This window comes from Siphateles boraxobius, unplaced genomic scaffold (assembly GCF_051911475.1).
Source record: "Siphateles boraxobius isolate OS27281-9 unplaced genomic scaffold, OSU_SipBor_1 13, whole genome shotgun sequence".
Classification (NCBI taxonomy): domain Eukaryota; kingdom Metazoa; phylum Chordata; class Actinopteri; order Cypriniformes; family Leuciscidae; genus Siphateles; species Siphateles boraxobius.
In genome coordinates this window covers 11,902,070-11,916,906 of record NW_027508733.1, presented here as the reverse complement: position 1 = coordinate 11,916,906, position 14,837 = coordinate 11,902,070, and the positions used below count along the sequence as shown (strand labels likewise).

The 14,837-nt window shown below is 41.2% G+C and overlaps 1 protein-coding gene across 3 annotated transcripts; it reads left to right on the top strand.

Annotated features, from left to right (window-relative positions):
• Positions 1-900: 900 nt before the first annotated feature.
• Positions 901-14,287, top strand: LOC143735779 (uncharacterized). Of its 3 annotated transcripts, XM_077226023.1 has the most exons (8): positions 901-1,091; positions 1,325-1,429; positions 1,594-1,676; positions 1,755-1,809; positions 1,887-2,031; positions 11,616-11,767; positions 12,772-12,818; positions 14,132-14,287. In XM_077226023.1, the coding sequence occupies exons 2-7, from the start codon at positions 1,345-1,347 to the stop codon at positions 12,801-12,803; spliced, it is 552 nt and encodes a 183-aa protein (XP_077082138.1). In that variant the 5' UTR covers positions 901-1,091; positions 1,325-1,344; the 3' UTR covers positions 12,804-12,818; positions 14,132-14,287. The 3 variants fall into 3 exon arrangements, 2 of the variants coding, with proteins under 2 accessions (XP_077082138.1, XP_077082137.1); XR_013203298.1 differs by lacking the exon at positions 1,594-1,676 and having other exon boundaries at positions 1,325-1,553; XM_077226022.1 differs by lacking the exon at positions 12,772-12,818 and having other exon boundaries at positions 1,325-1,496.
• The last annotated feature ends 550 nt before the right edge of the window (positions 14,288-14,837 follow it).

Sequence of the window (14,837 nt, the reverse complement as noted above, 5' to 3'; positions counted from 1 at the left end):
GTACCAAATCACAAGTCCCCTCCTCCAAAAATTCAACTATTGCATACATTCTGCAAGAAGCAAGAAAAATCATTATAAATGGAAAAGAAGCTAATTATATTTACCAATCGCCTCAAATCACATCACATGACAACCTATTACCTTTGATTATAACTTGTGGAGCAATGACAGAAAAATCACACTCCTGTCTTCTGCATTCATCTTTATCGCATGTTTTGTGAGTTCTGATGTTGGAATCCATTTGATAGTGTTGTTTTTTTGGTTGTACGTGTAGGCACCAATCAAAAATGACATGCATGGGCTGTGGAACAGAGGGTACGGTTTACTGTACACACGGCAAAGCACTCTTTCTTCCTTGTCTGGCACTTGAAGAATTTCACAGCATTGGCCCCCACTGAGGATGTATGCACAGTCTCGGGCCTTTGTAGAGATTTTCTGTACATTTGTATTGTTTGGAGTTTTTTTCTGTTTGCTCATCTCTTCCAGTCTCTTAGAAACCTGAATCAGTGGGTGTCTGCCAGAACGCACCATCTTCTTCAGTGACTGCAGGTAGTTTTCAAACATGAAGGCACTACAATTTTCCAGACAACCAAAGTTTTCTGCATCACTTGCTATGTGCAGCATGGTATGGGTGTTGTACACGAGGAACTCCTGTCCATAGAGTGTCCTACCTTTTTCCACAAAGTATTGCAGCAGTTCATTGGCATATTTGGAATGTTCCTGCACAAGACTTGGACATACTAGGATTGCCATGGCCACACTGAAAGAAAGGAAGTGTAAGTACATGTCATCTGGCAGTATTCCCTTTAACACAATCTTCCCTGTGTATAAAAGGAACTGACGAAACTCGGTTGCTTTCCATCTGTCCAGCTCCTCAAGACCCCTAGACTTTCGCACAAATGCAGATGGTATGCAGTTCCGGAGAGACAGCAGTCTTGCACTAATCTCTTTGGTTTGGCTGGCCGAAACCCTCACAGCTCTGTCTCCTCTGGTCCAGATGAGCAGGAGCCTTTTCATTACACCGAGACAAGCCTGGTGCATGTAATCAATGGGAAAGCACCTCACCATGTCTATGGGGAGGTGAGACACAGGTGTGTTCCCATGGTGATGCTGAAATTGTGTTTGGTTTCTGAATGCTTCATCTGTCCGGAGTGTGAGGTCAGCAGTCTCTTGGTATGTGACTCTGTTTAACCACACACCTTTTTGCTCACATCGGTCACAGCCAAAGTACCCGGAATACAGTTTAATATTTTTCACTAATGCACGAGCTGGAGCATCACACACAAAGCACCTCAGATTGACATTTATTTTTCTTCCCATGAAGGTAATCCCGTCATTCATCAGATGACCCAGGTCCCTTACTGTGTCTTCCAAAAAACCAAGATCTGTTGGTCGACTTGCACCACATGTCAGAGCCGTGGGGAAAATGGTAACAGGATCTAGCATGACTGCGCAAAGGACTGGCCACATACATGTTTTGGAGCTTTTGTACAGTGGTAATCCATCAACGTTCAGGGATAAATCAATACAGTGGAGTTTAACTACTTCATCAAGTGGGTAACTTTCTAACGTTTCTTGTAATTTCTGTTTTAGTGGAAAGTAAACGTATTCCATTCCAGATGATTGCTGTGTGTCAAGTTGCCGGGGAGTGTGCAAAAGGGTCCGGGCAGTTGAGGGTAATTCACTGTGTCCATGCCTTTTTAACAATTTAAGAAGGTTGTCAAGTGCATTGTGTTTTATCTGGTTTTCAATAGCCCAAGTGGACAGCTCTTCTGCCAGTGACGTGTCCTTACTGTCGTCGTCTTCAAGGTGAAAGGCCAAGGATTCATTCAAGCTGTTAATTACCTCCCATGTTGTTGCTATTGGCTGTTCTCTTGCATTTTCAGAGTGCAAATGGTGTTCAGTGTCAGATGAATATTCCTCACAATTCTGCTCCATATCAACTGACATTACTACTCCGTCAGCACCTTCTGATTGTTCTTCAACTGGAAGATCAAGTGATTGTACTTCAACGGCTGGATTAGTCTCCAGGTGAGATGGCGATCTGGACAATGCCTGCCTTGTGGTTCTCCAAGCATGCACATATTTCCTGTGCATCTCTCTCTTTTCAGAGCTCATTCTAGGAGAGTAGCATTTATTTAATTTATATTTAATTTGTACACCCTTTTTTTTATATACCCAATCTGAGCTTTCAAGTTATTTAAATTGTCTTATTTTTCTTAAATATTTAGGGATCACTGATTATCAGATTTTATTTTTAAATATTGTATTTTTGTAATGTTTGGTCCTTTTGTGGTCTTTCAGCACTAAAACCAAATCCTACTAGAAAGAACATGTTACTGTAAATTTGTAAATGTCTTACCTTGTAGTGTTGAAGGCAAAATGAAAGAACTTATGGACAAAAACTGCAACACATCAATGTGAATGGTTTGTTATTTTTAGGTACTTGCAATAGATATTAATTGGTAAAATGTTACTTTGCTATATATTGAACAATTCACATGAAATTAAACTGCAAATATATTAAAAAAATCTATTTATCAAGTTGGAAGTTTTGCAGTGCTCTCTTAATTTCTGAATCTACATAAATAGCCTATGTATGGATAGTTGTCCCATCGCAAAAAAATTACCAAATATAAATATCCAATGTAAGTTTAAAAATAAAATATACAACATATATTGTAGCTCCCTCCAGTAGTCAACACGAAGCACGAGGTCTTGGTTAAAAACGGGGTTTTATTTCTACAACATATCATATCAACCCGTGAGAACTCGTAGGCTGCTTTCTACTTAAGAGGGGCTAAATCTCAAAGTCTTTTTCCTTGTCTTCTTTTACTCGGATAATATACATTTAGATATCTTTATATTCTTAATATTTACTTATCTCGGAGAGCTCTTGCGATGCTATGTTTTAGCTCTACACTTCGGGTGTTTTTTCCTATTAGTTACGTGCGGACACAAAATTGGCGCTAATTAGTTCCGCTTCTACGATCTATTATTTTTCAGGTAGGAACCAAAAAACAGTAACAAACCCAACTAAAACTGTGAGGCAGTTACACTCCCACCAAATCACAAGTGATTTCTCAGAACAGCTTAAAGAGACACACATACTGCATATAAACTGCACATAATATTAATTTCAAAGTACTAACTATTTACTTATGGCTCAACTTAAGAACTGATAGAAAGAGTGACTAGAGGATGCTGGAGTCTTCAGTCTGCTTCCAACAATGTAACTGTCTTATGGATGGGCCTCTCCAAATGAACAGGTTTAGAGATGCGCTTTCCTCTTCCATCCAGAGTTGAATCGCCGATAAGCAACTTGAGTCTTCTCACTCTTCCGTCCTTTCCTGGGTACACTTCAATAACCTTTGCTAACTTCCACTTGTTTCGTGGTGTAGCATCATCTTGCAAAACGACAATATCATTGACCTTAGCATTTCTGCAGTCTTTGGTCCACTTCTGTCTGTGTTGGAGATTGAGGAGGTATTCCTTTTTCCACCGTGTCCAAAAGTTGTTGGCTAAGAGTTGAACTCTGCGCCATCTCTTGCGGAGATACAGATCTTCCCTGACAAACTTTCCAGGAGGTGGAGAGATGATCGTGGATTTCATGGTCAGGATGTGGTTTGGTGTCAAGGGCTCTGGACAGGATGGATCGTTCAGATGATCAGTGGTCAGAGGTCTGCTATTTACAACAGCCATGACTTCATATAAGAACGTCCGTAGTGAGGAGCAGTCAAGTTGTCTGGCTGACTGTTCTAGAATGGACGTCAAGACACTTCTGATAGTGCGAATTTGTCTTTCCCAGACGCCACCCATATGACTTGAAGCTGGGGTGTTCATGATGAACTCACATCTCAGTTCTTTGAGTTCCTCTTGATCCATCTCCTTTAATGCTTCAATGAACTCACGTCTGGCGCCGACAAAGTTTGTACCTTGATCACATCTTATTTGCCGTACTGTTCCACGAATAGCAATGCATGAACGCAGAGCGTTAATGAAGGCATCTGTGGTCAAGTCGTCGAGCATTTCAATATGCACTGCTCTGGAACACATGCAGGTAAGTAACAGTCCATAACGCTTTAACTCTTTTCTTCCTTCCTTGATGTAGAATGGCCCGAAGCAGTCCATCCCGCAGTAAGTAAATGGAGGGGTTGTTTCCATTCGATCTTCCGGGAGATTTGCCATCCTTTGTCGTTCTGTGCATCTTCTGAACTTCCTGCACGTTGTGCATTTGTAAATATGGGATGACACTGCACTGCTGCATCCCAGGATCCATATACCATTGGATCGGATCTCATTTATGGTCATTCCCCGTCCTTGATGGTGCACTCTCTCGTGATAGTGCTTGACGAGTAATGCTGACACGTGACTGTCTCTAGGGAGAACAGCTGGATGCTTCACATGTGGATGAAGAGCAGCATGAGTTAAGCGGCCTCCCACTCTGAGGATACCTTGGTCATCCAGGAATGGACCTAGCTTGTGTAATTTGTTGGCCTTGTCTTTGATTTGTGTGTTCTTATGACACTGGATGCCTTGTATTTCTTGAGAGAGGGTTGCTTGTTGGACCATCTTGATTATGCTGAGCTCTGCGTCTCTCCTTTCCTCTAAACTGGTGGTTTCCCAGGACCTTGTCTTGAGGCCTTTCGCTTCCTTTGCACGCCGCTTTAGTCTGGCTATAGCTTTCACCATTCTTGACCAGTCAGAGAACTTTTGTAGACGATCTAACAGTGACCTTATTTCCTTTGCCTGGGTGTCATGAGCCTGGGCCTTCTTGATCTCTGGATCACTACTTGCAATCTCTCCCACCTTGACTACTTCGCTGGGCAGCTCTTTCTGCCAAAGAAAGTCTGGACCCGTGAACCAGTTAGAAGCTACAAGTTGTTCTGCTGCAAGACCTCTTGAGGCATGATCTGCTGGATTCTCTTCAGAAGCCACATACCTCCATTGCGCAGACTCCGTACTTTGCTTGATGCGTTCCACACGGTTTGCCACGAACACATGAAATCTCCTGGCCTCGTTACTGATGTATCCGAGGACAACCTTTGAATCGGTCCAGAAGAATTCTTGTATGCAATCTATCTCCAGTTCCCTTTTGAGCATGTCACTGGTGCGGACAGCTACGACTGCTGCTGACAGCTCAAGTCTTGGTATGGTGGTAACCTTAGTAGGGGCTACTCTTGACTTCCCCATTACCAAAGAGCAGTGGACTTCACTTGATGCACTGACTGCTCTGAGGTACGAACACTCGCCATAACCTGACACGCTGGCATCAGAGAAATGATGGAGCTCATAGCTCTGAACCTTAAAGTTTGATGGAATGTAGGATCTCTGAATCTTAACACCAGCCAGATTTCGCAGATCTTGGAGCCAAAACTCCCACAGGGGTCGAAGATTATCAGGTAAGATGTCATCCCAACTGAGCTTGTCACGACACATCTGCTGCAGGATCTGTTTTCCCACCAGGATGAATGGTGCCACAAATCCGAGTGGATCGTATGCTGAAGCGACAGTGGACAAGACTCCTCTTCGGGTAAGTGGATTTTCTTTCACAATCACTCTGAACTGGAACTCGTCAGAAGCCACGCACCACTGTATGCCAAGTGCTCTTTCCACGTGTAGTTCTCCCAGGGCCATGTCCAGGTCTTGGGCGGCTTTAGCACACTCTTCTTTGGGGATTGTAGCTAGGACTTTCTTGCTGTTGGAAATGAACTTGTGCAGCCGGAGTTTGCCTGTGTTGCAGAGCTCTCTTGCCTCCTTTACTAACTGGATAGCTTGGCTTTCAGACGCTAAGCTTGACAAGCCGTCATCAACATAGAAGTTCTTCTGAATGAACTTGATGGTGGCTTCACTGAAGTGTCCTTGTCCTTCGGCTGCAAGGTGCTTGAGTCCATAGTTAGCGCAGCCAGGTGATGAAGCCGCACCAAACAAGTGGACCTTCATCCGATAGATGAATGGTTTGGCTTCAAGATTTCCATTCTCCCACCACAGGAATCTTAAGTAATCTTGGTCTTCTGCTTTAACGTGGAACTGGTGGAACATGCGTTCTATGTCGCACATGATTGCCACTGGACCTTTCCGGAAACGACACAGAACTCCCACCAAGGTGTTTGTCAGCTCTGGACCGGTCAGGAGATGGTCATTTAAGGATGTCTCTTGAAATCTCGCCGAACAATCGAAGACAACACGTATCTTCCCAGGCTTTTGGGGATGATACACCCCATGGTGTGGGATGTACCATGCTGGAGCTTTATTGAGGTCTTCTTCTGGGACCCTTTCTGCATCTCCACGTGTTATGATCTCATCCATGAAGGTATTGTAGTCTTTGTAGTACTGTTTGTTTCTTTTCAGCTTCCGTTCTAGGCATCTGAGACGGTGGATGGCGCACACCATGTTATCTGGTAAGTTGGGTCTTTCATTCTTGAATGGCAGCGGCATCTCATAATGACCATTGTCCTTGAGCCTGATGCCTCTTTCCATCTTTGACAGGAATCGGAGATCCTCTTGAGAGATGTGGCTGTCCTCCAAAGACCTTTCGACAAAATCAGATTCCAGCACCTTGATGACGTCTGCAGGTGAGACTACCTCCTTGACCTGAGTTCTACAGACATAATGCACTTCGCTTGTGATGTTTGAAGGAGACTGAAGACCAGGCATGACTTGCTTCACGATGACCTGGTGACTTACTCCAATTTCATCTCCATAGTCGAGACATGGGTTGCCATAGCCGACTACGCTCCAGCCCAGGTCTGTTCTCTGAGCAAAGGGCTGATTTTCTTTACCAGGCACCACTTGCCTTGGGACAAGAGCTTGAGGACAGTTGTATCCGATTAGCAGACCCACGTCACAGCTTTGCTGAGGAGCAATCTCGTCTGCGATGTGTTCCAGATGAGGCCATGCCTTTGCAGTCTCTGGTGTGGGAATATGATCTCTGTTTGCAGGGATGAATTCTCTCGAGTAGGTCACTGGCAGAGGAATTATCTTGTCTGAGTAGAATCCTCTCACTTGTAGTCCAGTCAGTTTCCGACAGGACACGACTGTATTTCTTGAAGCCATTGTGGAGAGCTTTAGCTGAACTGGTTCATTCTTTGTGTGGAGAGTCTTTGCCGTTTCTTCCAGGATGAATGTCGTGTCGCTCTGTGTATCGAGGAGTGCATACACAAGGACTTCACGATCTGGCTCACTTGTGACTGACAACCACACTGGAATGACTGTGGATGTATGAGTGTCTTTAACATTCTGTATAACTCTATTGGATGTTGCCTCACGTGATGATCTTGCTGCTTTATCTTGTGACCGATCCATTTTCCTTTCCCTTAACCTGCCACTATCCCCTGCTCCACTGGGCTGCGTTGACGTCCTTTCTTCCTTGGTGCGATTATCATGGAGGCAAGCTGGATGTCTTTTTTCGCACATATCGCAGATCTTTCTGTTTTCACAGTCCTTTGAGCGATGGCCAAACTTCAGACAGCCGAAACACAATTTCTTCTCTTGAACAAATTTGACTCGCTCTGAAATCGTCTCATCCATAAATCTGCGACACTTGTGTAAACTGTGACCTGCCTTTTCACAGAAGACACAGCTTGTGGTAACAGTTTTCTCGTCTGAGTTAGTTGCCAATACCTTTGCTCCATTACCTTTTGTCTTTGAAACCTTGATCTTCTCACTTTCACTTGGTTTTAGAGCGTGGAGGGATGTTATTGGGTTGCAGGCGATTTTGGCTTCGCGTGTGAGAAACTTAACGAACTGGCTAAAGCTTGGGAACGTGTGACTTTGTTCTTCCACTTCTATTACCTTCCTATTCCATCTTGAGGTCAGCCAATCTGGAAGTTTAGAGAGTATTTTCTGATTTTCGTTGCAGTCATTGAGTACTTCAAGACCCTTGATCTGAGACATGGCCGCCTCACAGCTGCGAAGGAAGTCAGCGAGTTCTTGAAGTTCCACACTCCCCTTAGAACTGATCTTGGGCCATGTGTCGAGCTTATCTCTGAAGGCCTTGGCGATAAGGAATGGATTGCCGTATCTCTCTTCTAAGATGGTCCACGCTGCACAATAAGCTGACTCTGTGCCAAGCAAGAAGTAGCTTTCAATGGCCTTTTTGGCTGGACCACCCACATACTTTCGCAGATAGTATATTTTTTCTTCAGCTGGTATGTTTTTCCTGTCAATAAGTGTCTGAAAGGAAACTTTCCAGTCGTTGAATCTGAGTGGGTCGCCGTTGAACGTTGTTGGTTCAGGTACAGGAAGACGACTCGCACTAATGGACTCTGCAAATGCTCTAACAAGAGCTGCAGTATGGTCTTCTTGTTTTGGTTGTGTCAGAGAGTGAGGTGGGGAGCGATGCTGCAATAGGTTACTTTCATGCTTGACTTCCTCATTCTCCTTCAGAGGGACACATTGATGGAGCAGCCCAAATATTTCTTCATCTGAGCATTCACTTCGTTCATATACTTGCTGTCTCGCCTTTGCAGCCTTTAGCTTCTTAATTGTCTCCAATCTTTCTAGTTCTCTGCGCTTGGCTTCCAGCACCCTTTGTCTTTCTGCATTTTCAGCCTCTTGTTTAGCTCGTAAATTGGCTGCTTCAGTTTCGAGTCTTTCAAGTTCTTTGATATGACATTCTTGCTCTAGCAATACTTTTAAAGTGGCTTCATTGGCAGCAACTTCAGCAGCAGCATCTTGTCTTGCAGAAGACTGGCTTGAACGGGATGTTATTCTTGAGTTAGTTCGAGAATGAGCAGACGACTTGGTGCGGTGAGAGTTGACGCTTACTTTGTCTGAGGCTGCAGCTTCAATTACAGACTCTATTGCTTTCACCCCTTGTTCTTCACCCCCTCTTGTGCATAGAAGAGCCTTTGCAGTCTGGATGATTGTTCTTGTTACTGCTTCGCAGGTGTCTGCTCTGCGACGCGTGTCTTGGTCGGGAATGTCAATGTGCCTTAAATCTTCATAAACAACGTTCAGATTATCTGAGGCGTTGCTTATTTTAGTGATGTGGTCACGCAGCAGGTTGTTTGAGCAATGTCCATTCAGCGCTTGTTTGGCACCCTTAGCGATAGCTTTCCACTTCTCGTAGCTCACACTGAAACGGTGTGCAAATCTTCTTACTTGCTCATCGTGCAGTTCTTGGCCCTTTTCCGTAAACTTGCGGACTCTTTGGCTTCTTTGTGGCTCTTGCGAGGAAGTGTGGTTATCTCCTGTGCCTTCATCAGCTTGTGGTTGCATGTCTGCGCAGTGCTGCTGCGAGTCTTCACCTGCACCCTCCTTGTCACTCTCAAAGAAAAGCTCAAACTCTGACATTTTACTTAATTTACTTTAGTTTGGTTTAAATCTAAACTTGCCTTTCGTTGAGTAATTACCTTGTTTACAATAATCTAAATTAGGTTTAACGTAGCTTAATCTCAATTGAGTAGTTATTTTAATCTGATATATGAATACTTAGCCTTTTAATTACTTATAGCTACTAACACTACTTTGGAGAAAAATTACTCTCTGCAGCTAAATTAACTTGATTATCCAAAATAAAAACTGTACTCAAAGACTAGTATAATGGTTAGATAACATTTACTTTGCAATCTATGGATCTATGGTCTTGCCTGATAACTTGTTATAGTTATATATGGCCTTATTTAAAACTTAAATTACCACAAATGAAATTTAAAACAAACCAAAAAGATTAACTCTTAGTTAAACTTGTACATATACCACATTAAGTAAAAACCATTCACCTTTAAATGCCTAAATATTACCAATTCTGCTTTACTCTTAATACTAATAGTTCTTATTAATATTTACAGGATACTCATCAGTAAACAAAATATCAACACAGTAGCAATATCAATGAACTTCAATTTGAAAAGGGAAGTAAACAAAACAATATTAACTTATGTGAAATGGAAATAAATGTCTCAGTCTCTTATGCAGAACACTTAATGTCTCTGAATTACAGCTTAATTTGCGTTATGAAACCTGATTCTTCCCGTGGGCACTGCGTCTTCTCGCCCTGGAATGAAGGGGCGCGCGCTGCGATGTCCCGGCCCAACCACGATTCGCGCTCTCCGATGCCGTATGTGAAGGCGCGCGCGCTGTGCGATGTGGAGATGTCTTGACCCAACCGCGATTCGCGCTCTCCGATGCCGTCCGTGAAGGCCCGCGCTGCTATGTGGAGATGTCCAGGCCCAACCACGATTCGCGCTCTCCGATGCCGTCTTCCTCGCCTACTCATGCGGAGCAGTAGAGTTCTCACTGTAGCTCCCTCCAGTAGTCAACACGAAGCACGAGGTCTTGGTTAAAAACGGGGTTTTATTTCTACAACATATCATATCAACCCGTGAGAACTCGTAGGCTGCTTTCTACTTAAGAGGGGCTAAATCTCAAAGTCTTTTTCCTTGTCTTCTTTTACTCGGATAATATACATTTAGATATCTTTATATTCTTAATATTTACTTATCTCGGAGAGCTCTTGCGATGCTATGTTTTAGCTCTACACTTCGGGTGTTTTTTCCTATTAGTTACGTGCGGACACAAAATTGGCGCTAATTAGTTCCGCTTCTACGATCTATTATTTTTCAGGTAGGAACCAAAAAACAGTAACAAACCCAACTAAAACTGTGAGGCAGTTACATATATTACTGACAACACATTTAGGAGCAGCTAAGTAATATTATTTACCTTGCAATTAAAACTGAGGCGACAGAGGAAGACAATCCAAAATCTAATAAAACAAAAGTAGTTAAAAAATTTATTTCATTAATCAAACCTGGTAACAGTCCTAAAGTTTCATGTTACATGTATGCTTCATTATGCCAATAAATACTGAAAACTTGTCTGATAGTTAGTCAAAACGTACTTACGAAACCAAAGCTCTTAAAAGTCTTAGCTCTTAAAAGAACTTTTGGGGTGTACAGTATCGGGCTGCTGTGGACACGTGCAAAAGAAAAAGAGAAAAACAATAAACAAGGCTGAATATGAGTGTGATGGGCCTCTATACGAGTTAAAATGTTTCATTACAGACTAATCAGAACGTAATGAACATGGCAAATCTGAGATGTAGGATGACTGGTGTGTATGACTTACAACAAGCAGATGGTACCTGAAGAAGCTGAAAAAGAGAAGAGAATAATTATTTTATAAATCATAAAAAGGTTTAAATGTATAAATTGTATGATAACATCGAAAAATAAGCTATACGAGTTCATATGTGTGAACTATCCCTCTCAGTCAGAGCGCATTAGAGCAAATGACATCATACATCTAACGGTATTAATTTGTAAATTGTCCCTAGTTAGATTTCTTTTTTGTTTAAATGTATAATTTGAATATAAATTGAATTAATTTAAATGTTAATGTAATGTAAAGGTTTAAAGATGATTCCAAAAATATATGTATTTATACAAATTCAGGCTGAATCAATGGTCTGCACAGTCTACACCCAACTGTGACCTTAGTAATAAGTTCATGAAGTGAACCACATCTTTCTACAAACAAAGGTGTATTATTGTGACTTGGCCAAAAAGCTACTTGCACTGGGGCGCCTATTGTTTTTATGGTCCGCTTCAATAAATACTTTTCAGTGTGTTTGCACAGTATTGAACCATAGACCTCATTTTAAACTCCAGTACAATAGGTGGCGGTATGCATATAGTCTGCTGTCCGCCAGTAAACCCACAGGTGAACAGGAACTTGGGCCATATCCGCTTATACACACACACGGCTGGTAACGTAAGATGTATCGCTGGAAGACTGCGGATACAGAAACACTTTAAAAAAGGTAAGACGTTTTATAATGTAAACGTTTATTATGTGTTTAATTATAACTACATCAAATGTTAGCTTGTATTTTATTCAAGAATCAATTATTTCGACAGATTGTGCTTCGCGAGCTCTGCAATTGCATGATTTTGCGCATCGCTCGCCCAAGAAATGTACTTGTCTTGCGCACTTCACCCTCAGCGTATAACGTTTGCTGTGGACGAAAGGTTAATATATTAATTTATTACATGGCTTGGTTGAATTCTAATGGTTGAATTCTTGGTAGTATGCGGTCTATTATTTCTTGATAAAAGACATCTGTATAACACACCGTTGCCATGAAAAACAGAGCGTTGCCATGGACACAGTTCTGTTTGCTCTGGAGGATAAACCCCTTTTTAAAATCAATATTTTGTGTCAATTTATTGATTTATTTGTTAGGTAGCCATGTAATAAGTGTGATAATGTATAGCGATGCTGTTGTTATAGCGAATACATCCCCTTCAGACGGATTCAAGACCACTCCGTTTGCGTCGGGGTCCTGATCAGCCTGTCGGATTGCTCTACATTAACGTATCCCTACACATTTAACCTAACTTTACTTACCACAAATGTCACTGTATGTTTTAGCGGGGACAGTGGTCTAATGGACCTGAATTAAAAAACTAAAAATACGTGAACAACAATCTTTATATGAAAAAAATAAAATCAACTCGAGCTCGTCTATATCAGTCTATATCCACCACCGTCTTCAACCAACAAACGTTAATTCCGTTATGGCAGTTATTTAGTATGACTGACGAGGAGCATTCTATGCATTTTAAATGTCTTATTTCCTTTACAACCCTAACTGGGTCAGGGGATTATGATGCAGGTAAGTTAGGCTATAGCTTGTTTAGAATGTTGAGGCTGTTGCTCTGTGTATACGTGGATAGTTCATTCATGGGGAAATTGTTTAGAGAGTGCATTCACGCAACCTAACAATTGATGCTCATTACTGTGCCCTCTGTTTCTGTGTTTAAGTGCCTGGTGTCATAGTTTACTTCCTGGCTTGAAGGATGAAGCTGTAGGTAAGCAAATTAAAATGCCACACAACTACCTGACACCTTATCACTATTTTATATATATATGTGTGCATTTTAAGTAATATCAATCAAACTGAAGCTTTGCAACTGTTTAAAATTAATTTTGTTTTGTGAGGAGAACAGTTGCAACTTTGAACTTTGCAACTCTTCTCCTCACGAAACAAAATAAAATTTAAACACAAATCTGGTAGCATCACTATAACAGAAAAGTTAATGTTTTATAGTTTAAGCTCAAACTAACCAAAGTAAAACCTTTAACATTTTAATTACTAAAAGTAATTGAATTTTTAATATACCTCAATACCGGTGTATGTTGCTAGTTTTTACCTTTGTTTAGGCATTTTTTTATACAGTGGTAGTGAGCGAGTGGCCATGCATGGTTTTACCTGTGGTTACCAACTCTCACTATCAGAATATTTTCGTTTATGCCTATGATAATTATAAATGAAATAATTATTACCAATTGCTATGAGTTTGTATAATTCATATTTATTCCAAGGAAAAAAGTTTTACACAGCTGTAAACAAGTTCTGATGCTGCCCTCTGTAACCGGTAGGCGTGGCTTGGGACTGGCCTCATAGGGCAGTGAAGAAAGTGCATTCTGGGAGTTGTCTTTCATCCACATGAGCCAAAAAATACATTTTCTGGATTTTCTCAGTCTAGAAGGCACCAAATTCTAAAATAATTTCACATTTCTACTACATAACCCAATTTAAAAAGACATTAATCTTTCCAGCGGTGAAGTATACCTTTAACCCACCGGCCCACCTCAACATTTCGATTTGATAATCCAGCCCCCGAATTAAGCTAATTGAATAGCCCTGTCATATGATGTAGTTTATTACATGAGCAAGAGTGCCATTTTCCCTAAATATCAGCATGATTACAAATGTGATATTTATTGTATAACAAAACAATAAGCAGAGTGGACTGCGATTAACATCAATGAAAAACATTACGGCAGGCTTCAACATGGCTGTGTTTACGATTAGAAATGTCAAACAAATTTCGCCTACATAGGTGATTGTAGCCCGTATAGGTATCTGTATGCATGAGACTGTCTGAATACCGGCAGAATTCACATTTTTGGTGTAAAAAGAGACACATTATGCAGAAGTATAATTTCCTGTTATGTGTGTTCGTCAGAGCCTGCAGAATCACCTTTTGCAGCCTGACTTTTTGACAGTTTGTCAGTTTAAATTAACATTAAATTGTGGTTGTAGAATGTGATATAGCCCAAGATTACATGAGAATGTATGTCTTACCTGTATCTTTTTTGTTTTGTTTTTGTTTTCCAGTAATTCAGCAATTGGACTCGTTTCCATCCTTTTTGGCCTCTTCTGCACTTGGAGTCATTGCTTTCATCCGATTCAGCGACTGTCGGATCTTCATTTCTGTTTGCATTACTCTGCTTAAATTTTAAACCCTTAGCAACAATAAAAGGGTTTTCCATTTTGGCTGTAGTTGTAGTCAAGTTATATATATATATAGTGGCATGAAAAATAACCACTAATAAGCATTGTCATACATTAAAAAAAATATCTGCACACTGATTTACATTATGAAGAACACATTAAATTGACAGTATTTAAAAGTCATGGTAATGGTAGGTTAATGTCAGCATTACAGGAAAGACACAGATTGGAGAAAGATTAATGACACCAGTGTTTTGCTCCAAAATAGTTTATTCTTTCCCCTCCCCCCTTCTTTTATTGGTCCTGCTTTTAATACTATTAGCACAGTTATTTCTTTTTTTTAATGCTGTAAAAATCTTTCTGTTATTTCTATTTTAATAAAACTTTTAAAGCCTGTTAGTGTAGTTGCATTGTAGTTACTTTATGACAACGTTGTGAGGACGTCGTGGTAAAGTTCCATTTTTTATAATCTTGGCTAACGTTCCAGAAACGTTGTGGGCACGTCCTCAAAAGACGTCGCTAGTTTATCCCATGGAGAACGTTGTAGAGACGTGGTCAACTGGTCTCCAGATAACTTTTCAGAATATGG